Source organism: Oncorhynchus keta, chromosome 21, assembly GCF_023373465.1.
Source record: "Oncorhynchus keta strain PuntledgeMale-10-30-2019 chromosome 21, Oket_V2, whole genome shotgun sequence".
Taxonomy (NCBI): domain Eukaryota; kingdom Metazoa; phylum Chordata; class Actinopteri; order Salmoniformes; family Salmonidae; genus Oncorhynchus; species Oncorhynchus keta.
Genome location: NC_068441.1, coordinates 9,867,389 through 9,887,401, shown reverse-complemented (window position 1 = coordinate 9,887,401; position 20,013 = coordinate 9,867,389). Strand labels below are relative to the sequence as shown.

Here is a 20,013-nt window from a genome sequence, read left to right as displayed (position 1 = left end):
GTAGCCCGTCACGTAGTAGGCCGTGGTGGTGGGTCGCGGTGCCCGGGGGGGCTGGTATGTGTTGTAGCGGGCGTCAGTCTGTGCCAGGTTGGGCATGCTGCCCGAGTTGGCATAGACGTTGCTCTTCCTGCCCCGTCGTCGGTCCCTGGGGCGGTGGGTATGGTTCCCGGGCGCCGAGTACTCCACGCTGGACTGGCTGGTATAGGATGAGCCGTCGTCCAGGAACTCCGTGCTGTTGCTGCGGCGTGCCAAGACGGACGCGGGCGCCGGGGGCACGGTCTCGACCAGGAACTGAGACTGGGACTCCAGACTGCCACTCCGCTGGCGGAAATGCTGAGGGCCGTCCTCCGACCTGGGAATAAACACCATTAGAATAGGATCCTCGGTCCTTTTCATATCAAATAAATATGGAAAACGATGTTACATCGGGTTACAATACATTGTGCAGAGAACACTAGACAGGAGGTTAGTCTAATTGGGGCTCATGGCTGGTGCCGAGACAGATGTGGTGAACATCAGGAGGCAGCTGTGTATGCGAGGCGTGTAATGGGACATGGACGCCTGGCCTACCTGATCTGGGTACTGCTATAGGCATTGCGGGTGAGGAGTGGAGTCGGAGGCATGCTGCGTGCGTCACGTGGCTGTCTGGAGGCAGGCTTGTAAGGGCTGATGTGGCTCGATAAGGCGTCCGCGTGATTGTAGTGGAACGGTTCCCGGACTTCACCATCATGTAATCTGAAGCACATAAGAACAATGCTTTTTCACAGACTTGACGTCCTCAGGGTGAAGCTTTTATCGTGGTGACACAACCTCTACATCTCTACTCAAAACAGAAAAACGTGCCGCGGTTTCAGTCAAAACCTTCCCCTGGGTGACAGTCATTTCAGAGCTCATTAATCTTTCTCTTCATGGAACAGTAAACAAATAACATTACAAAAATGGTAGCTGTATGAAACCTACATGAACCACTGAATTCTGCTCTCCTCTCCCAACAGCACATCATCCATGTAATTTGGTAAATGTTCACACAGTGAGCGAATACATTCAAATTCTGAACGTTTTCGGTCCCAGACTGCTTCCCCCCCCCCTCCTTGGGATTGTGGTCTGTTCCTTAGCAGGCAGACACATGCTTACTGCAGTCTATTTTTAAAAATGGAGCGCGTTTGGGCTGATAAGAGGAGATTGTGGTGGGCAGTAGGAGAGGCGGCGGCGGCTGGTAGGAATGCAGGCGGCCCTCCCTAGTTCTCCTGTACAGGTTTATACTGGCTGCTGCTATGGTTCTCCGGGCCCCAAGAATAACTGAAACACTGAGACTGGATAACAAAACAGCCGAGAGCCAGTAGAGCTGAAGCCACTAGCCAGGCCCGTGCCAAGTGTGCCTACCGGCTGTTGGTGCCGAGGTCCTGGAGCTGGTTGTGAGCTGAGGCCCGTCGATCAGACTGGTAGTGGAGACTGAGGGTGTCTGAGTGGTGGGGCCGTGGAGAGTACTGCACCGAGCGGGACCGTTGCCTCTGGTCTCCCAGATCCTCGTCTTAAACACACAGGGGAAGGAACTGTCATTGTCATGGTCTGCTAAGAGCTATGGGGGATGATACAGAGGTTTAGCTAATGTATGTATGCGTGCATGTATGTATGAATGAATGATATAACCTCCGCAGCACTCACCATCGTCCAGAGTAAGGCTGTCGGACAGGGAGCTGAGTTCGGCGGGGTTCACATCATCTGAGAAAAGGGGAGAGACTAAGGCTTTAGGCGTGCTTGTTTTGGGCATTTCATTAGAAGCCATTAAATAAACAAATCCACATCTGATAAAAATCCATCTCCTGAAGTCTAGTTCCTTTCCGGCTAATACAGACAAGGTGCTTCTGGCAGGAATTCAGATCTCTTTGACTCCTCTGTAAGCTACACTCAATATAAACCATGTTATCACTGTGACAGTTTGTGATGTCTGCCGGCTGATATGGCATGGTGTAGGCTACCTGCTATGATCAGTGATGCTCTCTGGGTGGGCTTCTTGCCCATCTTGACCCTGTATTCGTTGATCTCGTCCTCAATCTCATGCAGCTTCCTCATGGCGTCTAGGCAGTTCCTCCTCCTCTTCTTCTTCACCGTCTTACAGAGCTCAGCCTCGTTGGCCAGTTTCTTCGCCGCCTCCACGATCTTCTGCTGCAGGGCAAACTTGCTCTCCAGGTTCCTCAGGTGGGGATCCTGCAGGACAACACACAGCACAAACTGAATTTTACACACAGACGTGCCGAACGAAGTCTAAATATATGATTACCACATTTCACTACAATGTCAATCAAGCCTAAGATTTATTAGCAAACATTGTTATGACAGCCAGCGCTGCTTCCATCCTGTGACTGCCACACTAACCGCGTCATAGGGGAAGAGGTCGTCCAGTTTGAAGGCTGTCCCCATGCGCCGACGGACCACGGGGGGCTTCTCGCCCGAGGCTAGAGGGTACTCTTTAGGCAGACTGCCTGTCAGCTCCTGGAGGAACCAAACAACAACAACAAAACAGAACAAATCAGCTGGGATATAATCTACTTGAAATCAGGATCTTGAGAATGCTGAAGATGCTTACAGCTTCTCGCAGGCAGATCTTCTTGAGCTCCTCCAGTTTCTGAGTCAGAGAGTCCTGCAGATCCTGCTGTTTCTTCTTCAGGTCAGCAACCTTCTTCTTCTGTTCCTCACTCACCTCGGAGTCTGCTGATCCTGCAACAGGCAGGCATTATATTTAGAACACGATGACCACTAATTTCATCGAATCTAATCCACCACTTGTCTTAAATGGGAGCCAATAAGACAGATAGGTCCATCCAGCGTAGTTGGATTGTTAAGCTTATTGTCTACCTGCTGAGATGAGGGATCCGTTGCTGGCCATGATGAGCTGGTCTTTACTCTCTAAGCTGGACAGCTTACTGATCCTGGGCGCTCTGATCTCGGTCAGGTCCATGGTGATATCATTCAAACTTCTCGCTGTGGCAACTTTGGACTGGAGAGAGAGAGAGACAAGGAGAGAAGATAAAGTCAGTATTTCATCTTAATGATTGTGCCGTGCGATGAGAGACCCATTTGCATGCTTCTGTTTAGGCTGGGAGCGGAGCTCGGTCTCTCTGTCATTAATCAGCCTCAGCACTATTCCGGGATGAGCACTGGTAGAAGCCCCATCTGCTTCTGGAAGGCAAAAAAAACATTGACTGCAGCCACACGTGCACTCATTCACCCCCTCGGAGCAAATCTCATCGCTCACACTCAACTTGGAAACAGCAGCAGTGCTCAACAACGTACTAAAATATGCACAATCTAAACAAACACATCCAAAAAGGCCCTTCAGTTGATTCATCAAATAAAACAACAAAGCAACTCAGCATTACTTCAAGAATCCCCATAGCCAAGCTTGGGCTAGTCTAACAATAGTACAACACACATAAGATACTGGGGCAGAGACATGTTAGCAACTGGGAGGAGTTAAAAGGTAAAGACAAGCCAGATGTGCATGGTGGAGTGGAGAGATGGTGTGTGGAGATAGATCCGATAGCGTGGCGAGGGTGATGAGGCCTTGAGATAAGGCTAGGAACAGCATAGAGCCTCCAGATGCAGGGGGGAGTGAAGAGAAGACACTCACTTTGCTCTGCTTCCTGTCCAAATAGAACCGGTGCTGACTGATGGCCATCACCCAGATGGTTTTAATCAGAGAGTGGCTGGCATACCACGAGTGGATGACCGATCCGGTCTGCCCGAATGTACGCCTGGACACTGTCCTTCTGTGGATTAACGGAGACAGATAAGACACACACATTTTTTTAAATCACTCATGTTACTGCTAGGAGTAATTTCATCTCTTTAATCCAGACTGGGAATACCTGGATCTCACGTGTGGATACACTTTTAATAACAAGGTATGATGGGTGCTGGTATCAGAATCATACACAAATCAGGGATCACAAAAACAATTGCTCGCATAAAGTCACTCAACATCCAAATTAAATCTCATGACTGGTTCCGTCATTCAATACATTCATGGCGGACAGACAGAGCAACATTAGGTCAGTTTTGCACCAGTGATTGTTTAATTACAGCCAAGCTGGCTAGTAGCACCATGTTAAACCTGTGATCAAGCACTGAGGCTAGAAGTGCTGCAATGTCCCGAGAACACAGACTGCAGCAGTCCTTTAAAACAGGAAGGAAGGCCTTCATTTGTGACTAGCAGGTTGTTGTATTGGAGATAGAGCTCATTAACACTAGGCTCTGAAAAGGGCTAGAGGCAGCAGACAGACAACTAAGGCTTCGGATAGTTGTAATGTTTCCGAAAGGCTAGTATTGGAATATAAGGAGTGATTTCTGGGTCTAGTCCAGTAGGCACAAAATGTTTTGAGGCGCTTCAGCAACCTGTCCAATAACATTTTTTTGCCATGTCAGGCCCAACAGAACATGACCAAGGATCGATCGATGTATGTATCCAGTATCAGTTCTCTCACCTGTGAGGGTCGTTCACCTCAACTGCAAATTTCTTCTCACGGAAATACAAATTATCGAGCTGCTTCCACTGAAACAACTGCAGACAGAGAGAGAAAACAGGACACACAACTTAGTACATAGTATACGGGACCATGCCTTGTTTGAGTGAGTGAGTGCAGACCTACAAAGAGACATGGTTTGATACATCGCTGCATTAAAACAAACATTTACATCCTTATTCATTCCAAACTGCTTGAGGGGTCCAATGTGTGTACCATCAAAACACAAAGAAAACACCACAAGCATGGAAAAACACTCTGGCGTTGTCCCAGACACACCAGCCTCTCTCTTGGCCCTTCGTTAAATTCCAATGAACTTGCAACATTAACAGCAGCAGCTGTGAACAGAGGACAGCCAATCAGTCAGGTGGAAGGTCAATTTAGTTACTACTCTGTAATGAAGCCGGCACAGAGAGCAAGACTTGCCTAGCTGAAAACTAAGCCTCTCATTTCATTCTGCCTGAAGGGAGAGCGCTGAAAACTAAGCATCTCATTTCATTCTGCCTGAAGGGAGAGCGCTGAAAACTAAGCCTCTCATTTCATTCTGCCTGAAGGGAGAGCGCTGAAAACTAAGCCTCTCATTTCATTCTGCCTGAAGGGAGAGCGCTGAAAACTAAGCCTCTCATTTCATTCTGCCTGAAGGGAGAGCGCTGAAAACTAAGCCTCTCATTTCATTCTGCCTGAAGGGAGACCGCTGAAAACTAAGCCTCTCATTTCATTCTGCCTGAAGGGAGAGCGCTGAAAACTAAGCCTCTCATTTCATTCTGCCTGAAGGGAGAGCGCTGAAAACAGGGCAAGAAGGAGTGCACTTCAATCAGGGTGAAACATCTGCTTACAGTGAAAAACGGGATTTCTTTAGAGACTTGGATCTCTCATGCCATGTGAGAAACAGAGAATCCACCACTAACACCAGAATCCGGGGGTGTAGATTTACGGCAGAGGGTCTTAATAAACATTCTCTACCAGGTACCGGCGAGCCAGGCAGACAGTCAGAGCTCTAAATAATAGAACACATTATCCTGGACTACAGAGGCATATGGCTAATATATCATAGACTACCTACAGTCCTCAGCGAGAAATCTAAATCATCTCACAAGAAGCCCAGCCCATGACACTGTACTTTGTAGCATACATCGCAGTGTATATTGGCTATTCTTTCACTCATCTCTGATCTGAAAACTGCTCTTAGTACATTTTTTAAACGACACCACAACAGCAACCAAATGTTTTTATTTATTTTTTAAACAGGTTATACATGTTGCCGGTATACTTGTCAGTCTGGTTTAAAATAGTGGATTACACAGCATGTTAACATACAGTTACTAACAGGTAACCCAAAAAAACAGAAAGACAACAAAATTACTGAATATATCCTAAACTACCTAGTCAGGTAAATGGAAGGCTTACCAAAGCAGGTTTTAGTGCTAAATCCCTGGTGAATTATCAGGGTGCTGTTGAACCCTCTGGCTGTTTCCCACAGGGCTAGATACTTCTTTAAACAATACGCTCTTGTCTGTTCTCAGGCAGCCAGAAAGGTGTTGGAAGAGTTTCAGCTGAGCAGGCTCCACCCCTCTCCCCCCACTTCCTCTGACATCACAGACACCTCACCCAGCTTGCACCTCTCTCTCGCTCTCTCAAATTCTCTCTGTGTTACTCACTCACTTCCTCTTCAGTCAAACCTGATGAACAGGTTGTGTACAGTGCACACAGAAAGGTATTCTACCTCATCTTCTGAGAACTGACCGCTTGTTACCCTCTTTCAGTCTGCTTTAGTTCCGTATAGCCACAGATCTTTTAGTCATACCTGACCCGTAGCACCTTCATTACCCTCTGTGATGTTGTTCTATATACCTTGCCAACCCCTGTTGTTTGGAGTGCCATCAGCCTCCAAACGCTCCCACAAGGCAAATATGTCAGGAATCTACTACTTTGGTCTAATCATTAATAGCAGGCCCCTCCCTCACCTCGCTGTGACTACAGGACAGCGCTCGGTCAGTTCTTCGAACCGGGCCCTACCTGACAATGAAGAATCTCTCATTACACCTCTAAAGCCAGTTACTTAAACCAGCAAACCAGACAACCTCTTTGAAGGTTGTCTTCAAAGATAAAATGTAACAAACTCTGCAACTGACAAAACAAATACTGTAGCCAATAACAAAAAATTTGTATATTATGTAGCAATGTATTTCATTTTATTTAACCTTTATTTAACTAGGCAAGTCAGTTAAGAACAAATTCTTATTTTCAATGACGGCCTAGGGGCAGAACGACAGATTTGTACCTTGTCAGCTCGCGGGTTTGAACTTGCAACCTTCCGGTTACTAGTCCAACTCTCTAACCACTAGGCTACACTGCCGCCCCAAGATAATAGTTCAGACTTCAAGACTTTAGCCTCCACCCCCCCAAAAAAGCAAAGGGGCAGTAGTTTATGATTTACAGTCTGTAAAGAGAAGCATCTCCAGAGATCCGGAGTAGTAAAGTCAACCAGTTTCTCCATTCCTGCTCCAGATGATACTGCAAGCCTAGCATAATCAATTAGATTCCTAGTCTCTCGATGGATTGGGAGTATGGTAATTACTGAACAATGAGAACCAGCAGCCTCCATACTTCCCACAGGCTCATCTTCAATTCACAAACCCCCTGGCCACGTATTACTCAATTACTAGTAGAGCACATTCAGAAAAGACACAGATAAGTCATGTTTACGTAACAAGGTCATTCGATAATTTCAACACACACATTTAATAGGTGCTCAAGTGTGGCTGATGGTAGTGACTCTGCCAAAATATGTCAAAAATGTGACACCTCAAACTCTGATTACAAGACCACACCGTCTAGACAGAGAACAGTCCAAGACAGTGCTGCGAACAGCCTTCAAACCACCACCAGAACTAAAACACGAGGTGGAGAGACACTGTTCAGTCATCTGGAGTACAGAACAGTAGGTCCCCCATCTCGGTCTGATTTCAGTTGTTACACTTCTCATTAGAGGCCGAGTCCATGGTCAGAGATAGTCCCAGAACTTTCTGATCCAGACCCAACCCTGAACCCACAACAACCTCCCCAGACCACCCCCCAGGGCTTTGTGACTTGACAGAGTCATTTCTGAGGATAAAAAAAATAAAAAATTATTGTGTGTCAAAGGCCGTGACTCGCACCCCTATGCAGGATGCGTACGGCCACACCCTTCTCATGCCATGTCACATGGCACGCTGGCTGGTAACACGGAACATTTCCACCAGAAGCATAACAGGAGAGATTGCTACAGTCGACTAGACTCCACAAACACGCATTAAGGCTATGACTTTAACCCCATATATACTAGGGTGAAAGAAGTGTGAAAGTGGCTTGTATGGAATGGATTTGTATGGTCCACTGCCACAGCTGGCATTCGATTTTAACACCCTTTTAAATATTTGAGCAGTCTTTTACTGTTCCAAGACCAAAATGTATGGTCTGTCATATGATCATTACCGAAATAATTTCATCCTTACTGAGCTGTGCTTACATTGGTTGATCATATATCTGGACCTGCAAGTGATTGTTCTTGTCTTCTTTCTTTTTTTAAATAAAAAAAAAAGTGTCAAATTACTTGCGGAGAAGGGTAAGATGGACTGAAACACATACATAGAGACAGCGAGTGAAAAAGAGCTCATGAATGATTCAAGCCTGTATGAATCAAGCTGGGCTCTAAAAAGCGCTCTACATCACGGATGCTTGCTCCTCTGACCATCATAGAAATCCCTTTTCATTTATAGTACAGCTTCTGTATAAAAACGTGGTGCTCTAGCATACATAGGATTCTCCTGCATGGTCTTCAGTCCCTCTACCCATTCAAATGCAAAACTTCCTTTCTTTCATAGTCGTGGTATGCTTGAACACGCAGTTCAATAGACAGACTATCAGAATGACATGTTGGCTACTATTGACATTTTGGGAGAATCCTTACGAGTCCTTTTAACCCCAGCAGGCACGGATAGAGAGTTGTGCTTCATCCCATTCATGACGCTGTGAGGAAACTGACATCCATGAGGAGGAGGATAATGAGAGGTTAAGCTACAGTAACTTCTTTCAGCGCATGTCACTGAACTCTGGGAGAACCTCAATTAAAAGCCTTTTCATCCCGATGCCCCGCGATTTCTCTCAGGGGACGAGTGGAGTGCAGAAGTGGGCTCCTCCTCCTGCAGCTCCCCCTCACAAGCCCCTCCCAGCCTCCCAAGCGTCTCTCAGCCCCCCTGCCAAGGTGATTGTGTTTTATTACTTGATCAATTGTTTGCTCTCCAAGAGACAACACACACACACACAATGACAGGCGGCTTTGCATAATGAGCGCAGCATGCTGGGAGAAGGGCAGAGGGGGGCTGCGCTGAATACAAAGGCCGCCAGCCTCAACAGGACGCACTATCAATATTATACTAGATGACAGGCCCTTCTAGAACAGCAGCTAGAGTTGGGTACTTAACAACAACAAAAAAGCATGTACAATTTTAAAAAGTCCACCCTTTCACCAGGGGACTGCCGAGGAGGAGTTCTGGCATGAATGCCCCCTCCCTTTATGGTCAGTGGGTTGGGTTGGTCTGGCTGGAGCATGGTTCTCTTTCAGAGCAGAGCGCCCCTCACAGAGACAGCCCAGGCTGGCTTGGTGCCAGCTCCAGAGCCCTGCCTGCCTGCTCCCCATGGCGCGCCATAATTACACCTTCCACTGGGAGGGCTGCTGGGAAAGGAGCTGCGATACGCTGGGTTTAATAAGTGGGACATGTCCATTAATGCCTTGGCATTCGCTGCAACAGCACATCCAGCTGTGCCAACACGTATCCAACATGGAACAGGTAAGACACATACTAGTAATGAAGCTGGCCGATTAAACACACAAGACAAAACGTGCATGGAAAGGAACATAATCCCCTGAAAATAGAGTGGGTGAGACGTAGGGCTGGGAATGGCCAGGGACGTCACGATATGATCACCATTCTTAGGTGCCGATACGATATGTATTGAGATTCTATATGGATTGTGATTCGATACTGTGATTTTATTGCAATTCAATGTTCCAAATACATTGCTCACCATATGTCTGCTACAGAGGGACAAGAGAAAACACGTTTTGATCAGTCATGGAAATCAAAAGTGCTGAAAGTAAATACTGGACTTTTGCTGCAGGTACAGCCAACTAACGCAAAAATAATATTGCGTTATGTCATTATTGACCCCCCTCACGAGTGAGCAGAGGATGTTTAGAGAGATGGAGCACAATCTTTTTTTCAAAAGTAGCATTTTCTTTATTTAAAAAGGCCAAAACGGTAACTTTGTTTCATATTTGTAATCACTGTCGTAGTTCATAACATTACACCCTAAATGAGGAATCTTATCTTTCCCTTTCAAGACAATTTGATACGCATCTACATACATGGACTCCGATACGTTGTAGTTTGAAATGATTCGGTGTGAATCAGTTTGATTAGAGGAACGATTCGGCGCGATACGATTCCAGGCACTAACATTTGTTGCATAAACACATTGATTTTCCATTCTAAATGAAAACCTGCTGCTGTTGGAGCTCATGAGCTGGGCCTCTCTGAACGCAATCTGTCTGAGCCAACAACAAAAGCGTGTGGGTAAATTATGTCTATGGCGTATGTAGGCACCTGAGATGAGCTGTAAGATAAACTGGGCATCTTACAACCCCATTATCAGTTAGAGAAGGAGGGAGACATATCCTTTTGAGCATGGTGAAGCTATTCATTACACTTTGGATGGTGTATCAATACAACCAATCACTATACAGGCATCCATCCTAACTCAGTTGCCAGACAGGAAGAAAACCGCTTAGGGATTTCACCATGAGGCCAATAGTGACTAAAAACAGTTAGAGTTTAATGGCTGTGATAGGAGAAACCTGAGAATAGATAAACATTGTAGTTACTCCATAAAACTAACCTGATTTTTCACCTGGTCGGCTCGGGATTCGAACTAGCAACCTTCAGGTTACTGGCCCAACGCACTAACTGCTAAGCTACCTGCCGCCGCTTCCTGCCACCCCCACGTTGATAACACAATTTCACCTCCCTTTCCTCCCTCTCTTTTTCCACTTTTCCATGACACTGGCCAAGAACAAGCTTTTTGTTGCAGTCATTTACAGTTTGGTGGCTTATTAACCAGAGGAGTGGGGGTGGGTGTTGAGTTAGAGCATAGGAATGACTAAATTAACAAAAGCCACAAGACATACAAAGGGAGGCCAACCTACCTTCCGAGGTTTCAACTTGTCCTGTAAATCGTACTGTCCGATGCCTTTATAGCTGACTCCCAGCCACCACGGTAGGCCCTGCTTGTCCTGTTGAGAAGGCAAGGCACACCACTCATTAAGAGCTGCTTCAGTGGTACAGTTTTAAACTAAGGGCCATTACTGTGGCAATTACCCCATTAGGCTAGCAGCACAAGGGAAGATCAAATACATTGAAGCAGCCCTAAAAATCCACAGCATGAGGGAGTCATTTTAACACCAGCGTTTGATGTGCTCAGACACCCTGCTTTAATGAGTGAGTTGGGAGGGAGTTGGGGCTCTGGGAGAGAGAATTGCTGAGAGAGGGATCACTCAGTCATCAGTTAACTAAGCATGCGGCCAGAGCAAACACCCAGCTTAACTCCCCAATCAGCCTCCAGGGGGAAAATGGCTGTATTTCGATAAGAAATAACTACTTCTTAATAGGGTTGTCACAACATGAGTATCGCGATACTCAGAGGTATCGCGGCAAGGAAACCAAACATGAAGCGGACTGAATTTCTTGAGTAAAACAGCCATAACGAAACAAGCAGCCTTATGTTGTCATCAGAATCACATGTTTTTTGCCCCAAAGCTATAGCACACAATATTTTCCATACAGTAGGTTTCTTAAAAGGACCAAAGAGTTCAGCCTGCTTTGTGTTTTCCTTTTTTCATGGAAAATCAGGTATTGTAGTATCGCGATACTGGTATCGTGACGACTCTACTTCTTAATCTCAAACAGGATTAGTCAGATGGGAACGCAAACATGAACAGTACAGATATTGGATGCCTTCTACGGTTTGATACAGGGTGCAGCTCTTACCTTTACTGGATAATAATGGACTCCATATGTAGGGAGGGACTCAACTAAGGCCAAATACCTTCAAAACAGAGTGAGACACGTTAGCAGTAATTCAGGCAGTTACACTTCATCGATGTCCGTGAGCGGCCATTGCACAGAGGTTAGAATGGGCTTCAAGCCCCAGTCATTTACCAGACTGTCATTTACAGTGGCAGAGCCATCGATTTCTGTACATGGCCTTGACAGAGAGAGGGGCAGTCCACTGATCAACTCAAATCATACACCCCGGGTTGTGGATGACCTCGCTAGGCTAATCTCTCCCAGGTAAAACAAAGCAGACCACTGCCACACGCTTCTGGCTGCCCACAGTAAGAGCTAGCTGTTCCCTAATTAAATGACACATTCTGGTAGCGCAACAGCAATCCCCTTTAAACAACAACACCCAGGAGTAGCCTGTACAGAGGGGGCTACGGAGGGAGCAGTGCTGATGAACGTGCTGGACTAGAGGTGCACAGCAGCTCATTTCCTTCATGCACTTGACCCAGATGAACATAAAAGGACAATTCATTACGTTACTTACTGCACAATGGCTTGCCCTCTGCTGAGGCCCTTCAGGTTCTCGTGGCACTCAATCACTCGGTCTTCACTGTAACAGAGAAATAAAAGCTGTAATGATTCATCCATCGCCGATTGTAACATCCCCAAACTGAGGGATGTGGTGAGACAGTCCTTCCCTGACACACATTCTGCCTGTTCATGCAGACAATTCTGGCTGGCCTACGGACCTGGCCAGCCAATGGATCTCATCTCCCTCTCAGCTCCCACACACATCCCATCTCGTTCCCACTGCAATCATCCCCCTTAACAGCATGGATTGATTCAGAGGGGTTGGGTTAAATGCAGAACACACATTTTGGTTGAATGCATTCAGTTGTGCAACTGACTAAGTATCCCGTTTCCCTTTCCTTAACAGTATGGAGGAATTGCAGCGCGTGCGCACTCTCACACACAACCCTGTAATTCCAATCTGCCCATTGATCTAACTCCAGCTGCTGTTCATCAGTGAGCAGAGCTGCAGCCTCAGATGACCGCTGAGGCAGAAGACATGGCAGCATGCACTCAAGACACTGGCACAGAGACACAGGAGCTCTAAAACAGTGCCTGGCCTCCTCCTCCCTCCCTCCCTCTCCAGCCTAGCTCCCATGAGGACATGATGAAGTCAGCACCTCCCTAGCTGTGCAGGGTGCACTCAGAGCAGAGCCACTGGCCAGCCAGTCTAATTAACAGAGCACTAATGAATACAGCCCATCTGAGATAAACAGGCTGCTGGTACCAGGCAGAACTCTGGGTGCACATCCACCCTCATCTGCATGGGAAAATAATTGCTTTGTGCATCCAGGTGTTAGCTACAATTAAAAACCCTTTGATGGGGATGGGAATGTGGTGGGGGATGGGTGGTATCGACAGGGCGGCGGTCTGGTATCTATGGGACTGTGTGTAATCCACTTGGATTAATTCCCCCTGTGCATTTGTGGTTAAAGTGCTTCTAATGTGGCACTGCTTACCAGTAAGCCAGGGAGGGGTGCTCTCTCAGGACTCTGGTGGGTAGAACTGGTAGCTTATTCAGGTCCGATCTGGAGCTTTCAACACTGGAAACACACGGATTGTACAAATGATTAACAGAGTTTGTTCACAAGAACATCATTGTAACAGTTGTTTTGACTTAAAAAAAGGGGCATTTAATCTTCAATAGGAAAAAAATGCTCATCCAGAAGTGGCACTCCTAGTGGCCGGGGAATTTAATGCAGTTATATATATCATTACATTATATAACTGCATTAAATTAAACCTCTAGACCACCTTTACTCCACACACAGAGACGTGCACAAAGCTCTTCCTTGCCCTCCATTTGGAAAATATATATTTATTTTTGGAGAACTTTTTACCCCATTTTTTCCCTCCCCAATTTCGTGATATCCAATTGGTAGTTAGTCTTGTTCCATCGCTGCAACTTCCGTAGATTTGGGAGAGGCAAAAGGCAAAGGTTGAGAGCCATGCATCCTCCGAAACACGACCCCACCAAGCTGCAGTGCTTCTTGACAAGCTGCTTGCTTAACCCGGAAGCCAGCCGCACCAATGTGTCAGAAGAAACACCATACAGCTGGCGACCGAAGTCAGCGTGCATGCGCCTAGCCGCCACAAGCTGTCGCTAGAGTGCGATGGGACAATGATACCACAGCCGGCCAAACCCTCCCCTAACCCGGACAAAGCTGGTCCAATTGTGCGCTGCCTCATGAGTATGCCAGTCGGGGCCGGCTGCGACACAGCTCGGGATCGAACCCGGATCTGTAGTGCCGCCTCTAGCACAGTGATGCAGTGCCTTAGACCGCTGAGCCACACGGTTGAACCATTTGAAAAATCTGACCATAATTCAATCCTGCTGATTCCTGCTTACAAGCAAAAACAAAAGTAGGAAGTGCCAGTGACTCCCTCAATAAGGAAGTGGTCAGATGACACGGATGCTACAGGACTGTTTTGCTAGCACAGACTGGAAATTGTTCCCGGGACTCATCCAATGGTATTGAGTATACCAATTCAATCACCGGCTTCATCAATAAGTGCATCGTCCGACATCGCGAGCTGCCAGTGACACGAGCCTACCAAACGGGCTAAAATGGCTTTTATGCTTGCTTTGAGGCAAGCAACACTGAAGCATGAGAGCACCAGCTGTTCCGGACGACTGTGTGATCACGCTCTCCGTAGCCAATGTGAGCAAGACCTTTAAACAAGGCCGCAGGGCCAGACGGATTACAACGATGTGCACTCAGAGCATGCACAGACCAACTGGCAAGTGTCTTCACTGACATTTTCAACCTCTCCTTGACCTGTAATACCTACATGTTTCAGGCAGATCACCATAGTCCCTGTAACCAAGAAAGCGAAGGACTGGCTAAATGACTACCGCCCTGTAGCACTCACATTGGTAGCCATGAAGTGCTTTGAAAGGCTGGTCATGGCTCACATCAACATCCCAGAAACCCTAGACCCACTTCGCATACCGCCCCAACAGATCACGCAATTTCAAAATCGCACTCCACACTGCCCTTTCCCACCTGGACAAAAGGAACACCTGTGAGAATGCTGTTACTACAGCGCAGCGTTCAACACCATAGTACCCACAAAGCTCATCACTAAGCTAAAACACCTTCTGCAACTGGATCTTGCACCCCCAGGTGTTAAGGGTTAGCAACAACATCTGCAACGCTGATCCTCAACACAATGGCCCCTCAGGGGTGCGTGCTTAGACCACACCCGTACCCGCTGTTCACCCACGACTGCATGGCCAAGCTCGACTCCAACACCATCATTAAATTTGCTGACAACACAACGGTGGTAGGCCTGATCACAGACAACGATGAGACAGCCTATAGGGAGGTCAGAGACCTGACAGTGTGCCAGGACAACAACCTCTCCCTCAACGTGAGCAAGACAAAAAGAGCTAATCATGCACTACAGGAAAAGGAGTGCCAAACACACCCCAATTCACATTGACAGGGCTGTAGTGAAGCGGGTTGAGAGTTAAGTTCTTTGGTGTCCACAACAAACTATCATGGTCCAAACACACCAAGAAAGTTGTGAAGAGGGCACAACAATGCCTTTCCCCCCTCAGGAGACTGAAAAGATTTGGCATGGGTCCTCAAAAAGTTATACAGCTGCAACAGAGAGTATCCTGACTGGTTGCATCCCAACCTGGTATGGCAACTGCTTGGCATCCGACCATAAGGTGCTACAGAGGGTAGTGCGTACGGCCCAGTACATCACTGGGGCCAAGCTTCCTGCCATCAAGGACCTAGATATTAGGCGGTGTCAGAGGAAGGTACAAAAAAAAAGGATCCTTAACAGCTTCGACCCCCAAGCCACAAAACTGCTGAACAATTCATCTAATGGCCACCTGGACTATTTGCATTGACACCTCCCCCGTTTTTACACAGCTTCTACTCTCGGTTATCTATGCATAGTCACTTTACCCCTACCTACATGTACAAATGACCTCAACAGACCTGCACATTGACTCTGTACCGGTGCCAGTACCTCCTGTATATAGCCTCATTGTTATTAAGGGCTCGTAAGTAAGCATTTCACGGTAAAGTCAACACGTGTTATATTCGGCACATGTGAAAAATACAATTTTATCTGATTGTTTTCAGGTCAGGGGGCATTTTAAGGCTCCATAATAGCAACACTGCCAATTGGTCAAAATACATGTTATTATTACACTGTTTTTATACATTACTGGCATTACAATGTCTAATTACTAACCTCGATCTCTCTATGATGACTATCTCCGAGTTCAATAAACCCCCATATCCAATAATGACACCGATCATGCGAAATATAAATATTCAAGTATTGTATAGAGTTTGGTTGATGCGTTTGTGGTTTAACAGAAGAGTTCAATTCCCAAGTCTTACAGCATGAAAGTGATAACTCATAACAAAACGCAATGTCTGAACATTTTTCATATTTTTATCAGGCAGGCTATTAATGCTTCCCAACAGACTAGGTTTAATATCCACTTATGTCTTGCCAAAGTGCCTCAGTGGAAGCAGATAAGAGCCCTTTTAAGTTAACAGAGGGTCTACCTTAAAAGGTAATTCAAATAGTTACATCGTGTCAAGGCCCCTTTAAATGTACAGTTGCAGCCAAATACACCATTGCACATTTTCCCCTCCCTATTTCTTCTAAAATAAGTTGAACTTTGTCACCACACCTTACATGGATTTGAAGTTCCACCATTTTAATTCCTGGGTGCTGTTTAACATGCGACTGGGGTTGTTGTCCTGCTGGAAGACACAAAACCTTTAACGGAGAGACTGTTTCTGAACACTGTGTTGAACATTGGATTCCAACACCTGATAATCTGCTAATTACATGTAACCTTTGTTTAACTAGGCAAGTCAGTTAAAGAACTATTTATTTACAATGAAGGCCTATAGCGGCCAAACCTTGACGACGCTGGGCCAATTGTGTTCCGCCCTATTGGACTCCCAATCACGGGCAGTTGTGATACATTATGCCTTGCGCACGTTCAAAGCACCCTGGAATGGATCAAGAAGAAAATGTTGGAGTGGCCAGCGAAAAGTCTAGATGTGAATCACGTCCATAACATATGGCGAGAGCTGAAAACAGCAGTTGGTGGAGGGCACCCCACAAACATTGAAGAACTGGAGCAGTTTGCTGCTGAAGAGTGGGCCAAAATGCCTGTAGAAAGGTGCAGCAAGCTCATTGATGGCTCCAAAAAAACATTTGTAGGCAGTTATCTTGGCCCTAGGGGGCCAATAATTTTGTCCATGCCAAAAATACAATTGGTTTTGCTATGTTGAAAATTCAATGACAAGGTGGAGACCAAAAGTTGTTTTATTATTACATTTCTACTTATTTGACTAGAAATAGGGAATTATTTAAGAAAAGTGCAAGGGCGCTAATATCTTTGGCAGCAACTGTATGTGCTGGTACTTATGACTCACGAGTAGGGTTGCAAAATTCCAGGAATGTTCAATACATCCTCTAGTTTTCCAGAAATCCTGGTAGGAGGATACTGGTTTTCCTGCTTATTCAAATCAAATTCTAATTTAAATTGGTAGAGTACACATTTTGCAGCTGTTATTGCGGGTGTAGCAAAATGCTTATATTCCTAGTGTGCAGTGCAGTAATACAGTGCAGTAATACATAAAAATACAAAACAATGCACCCAAATCCCTAAAATGTAAATAAAGGAAATAATAAACATAAGAACGAGCAATGTCAGAGTCCAGAATCTAAATATATGATTGTGTGCGTGTATGTATGTATGCGTGTATGTATGTATGCGTGTATGTATGTATGTATGTATGTATGTATGTGTGTGTATGCGTGTATGTATGTATGCATGTATGCGTGTATGTATGTATGCGTGTATGCATGTATGCATGTATGCATGTATGCGTGTATGCGTGTATGCGTGTATGCGTGTATGCGTGTATGCGTGTATGCGTGTATGCGTGTATGCATGTATGCGTGTATGTATGTATGCGTGTATGCATGTATGTATGTATGTATGTATGTATGTATGTATATGTATATGTATGTATGTATACAGAAGAGGTGTGTACAGCAGTAGTTACAGTGCATTCGGAAAGTATATTCGGAAAGTATTCAGACCCCTTGACTTTTTTCCACATTGTTAAGTTACAGCCTTTAAAAAATTTAATTTCACCTTTATTTAACCATTTAGGCTTTGGGGATGACAAGAACAATATACCTGCTGGAGCGTATGCTACGGGTGGGTGTTGCTATGGTGACCAGTGAGCTGAGAAGGCGGGGCTTTACCTAGCAAAGACTTATAGATGACCTGGAGCCAGTGGGTTTGGCAAAGGATATGTAGTCAGGGCCAGCCACCGAGAGCATACAGGTTTTGGTGATAAAACGGATGGCACCGTGATGCTCTACTCAACAAACTGGATGTAGTCTGTTGGGGGATATTTTGTAAATGACATCGCCGAAGTAAAGGATTGGTAGGATAGTCAGTTTTACGAGGGTGTTTTAGAGGTCGACCGGTTAAATCGGAATGGCCGATTTCAAGTTATCACAATCAGGTAATCGGCATTTTTGGGACACCGATCATGGCCGATTACAATGCACTCCACGAGGAGACTGCGTGGCAGGCTGGCTACTTGTTATGCGAGTGCAGCAAGGAGCCAAGGTAAGGTGCTAACTAGCATTAAACGTATGTTATAAAAAACAATCAAACATAACTAGTGATTAACTACACATGGTTGATGATATTACTAGTTTATCTAGCTTGTCCTCTTTTGCATATAATTGATGGGGTGCCTGTTAATTTACCATTGAATCTATTGTTTATGGTTCGGTACACATTGGTACAATGACAGTGCTTTTTTCACGATTGGGCTTGTTAAATCACCCGTTTGGCGAAGTAGGCTGGCAGTGGTAGGCAGCAGCAGGCTCGTAAGCATTGTGCTTCAAGCATTGAGCTGTTTATGACTTCAAGCCTATCAACTCCCGAGATTAGGATGGTGTAACCAATGTGAAATAGCTAGCTAGTGAGCAGGGTGCGTGCTAATAGCGTTTCAATCGGTGACTTCACTCGCTGAGACCTTGAAGTAGTTGTTCCCCTTGGCTTGGCTCCCCGCGGCTTTTGTGGTGCGATGGGTAACAATGCTTCGAGGGTGGCTATTGTCAATGTGTTCCTGGTACGAGCCTAGGTAAGGTCGAGGAGAGGGACGGAAGCTATACTTTTACACCGGCAACACTAAAAATGCCTATAAAAACATCCAATAGTCAAAGGTATATGAAAAACAAATGGTATAAAGAGAAAGTCATATAATTCCTATAATAACTACAACCGAAAACTTCTTACCTGGGAATATTGAATACGTTTAATTATTTATTGCAAAGCAGGACAAGCTAAATTGATTTTATTGATGTATTGTATTATATTAAGTTAAAATAAAAGTGTTAATTCAGTATTGTTGTAATTGTCATTATTACAAATAATTAAATAAAATGCAATAAAAAATAATTATCACCAAAAAAAACATATTTTTTTTTTATGTTATTTTTTTTTTGTGATAAAATGCTCAAAAAAAAATAAAGGGAACACTTAAACAACACAATGTAACTCCAAGTCAATCACACTTTTGTGAAATCAAACTGTCCACTTAGGAAGCAACACTGATTGACAATGCATTTCACATGCTGTTGTGCAAATGTAATAAACAACAGGTGGAAATTATAGGCAATTAGCAAGACACCCCCAATAAAGGAGTGGTTCTGCAGGTGGTGACCACAGACCACTTCCTATGCTTCCTGGCTGATGTTTTGGTCACTTTTGAATGCTGGCGGTGCTTTCACTCTAGTGGTAGCATGAGACGGAGTCTACAACCCACACAAGTGGCTCAGGTAGTGCAGCTCATCCAGGATGGCACATCAATGCGAGCTGTGGCAAGAAGGTTTGCTGTGTCTGTCAGCGTAGTGTCCAGAGCATGGAGGCGCTACCAGGAGACAGGCCAGTACATCAGGAGACATGGAGGAGGCCGTAGGAGGGCAACAACCCAGCAGCAGGACCGCTACCTCCGCCTTTGTGCAAGGAGAAGGAGGAGCATTGCCAGAGCCCTGCAAAATGACCTCCAGCAGGCCACAAATGTGCATGTGTCTGCTCAAACGGTCAGAAACAGACTCCATGAGGGTGGTATGAGGGCCCGACGTCCACAGGTGAGGGTTGTGCTTACAAGCCCAACACCGTGCAGGACGATTGGCATTTGCCAGAGAACACCAAGATTGGCAAATTCGCCACTGGCGCCCTGTGCTCTTGACAGATGAAAGCAGGTTCACACTGAGCACGTGACAGACGTGACAGAGTCTGG

At 45.7% G+C, this 20,013-nt stretch overlaps 1 protein-coding gene across 5 annotated transcripts in view; it reads right to left on the bottom strand.

The window, feature by feature from the left end:
- The window catches only part of LOC118400080 (FERM domain-containing protein 4B-like), a 79,864-nt gene that overhangs the window by 18,339 nt on the left and 41,512 nt on the right, over positions 1–20,013 (bottom strand). For 4 of the 5 annotated variants that reach the window (XM_052473300.1, XM_052473301.1, XM_052473302.1 and 1 more), the window contains exons 8-21: positions 13,153–13,236; positions 12,168–12,233; positions 11,609–11,666; positions 10,768–10,854; positions 4,485–4,561; positions 3,632–3,770; positions 2,857–2,998; positions 2,588–2,718; positions 2,377–2,493; positions 1,980–2,208; positions 1,666–1,722; positions 1,384–1,531; positions 571–735; positions 1–352 (exon numbers count right to left, since the gene is read on the bottom strand). The exon at positions 1–352 is cut by the window's left edge and continues 379 nt beyond it. In XM_052473300.1, the coding sequence (XP_052329260.1) occupies positions 1–352; positions 571–735; positions 1,384–1,531; positions 1,666–1,722; positions 1,980–2,208; positions 2,377–2,493; positions 2,588–2,718; positions 2,857–2,998; positions 3,632–3,770; positions 4,485–4,561; positions 10,768–10,854; positions 11,609–11,666; positions 12,168–12,233; positions 13,153–13,236 (1,852 nt within the window). The remainder of the gene's footprint in view (positions 353–570; positions 736–1,383; positions 1,532–1,665; positions 1,723–1,979; positions 2,209–2,376; positions 2,494–2,587; positions 2,719–2,856; positions 2,999–3,631; positions 3,771–4,484; positions 4,562–10,767; positions 10,855–11,608; positions 11,667–12,167; positions 12,234–13,152; positions 13,237–20,013) is intronic. The other variant, XM_052473299.1, reaches the window with a different exon arrangement.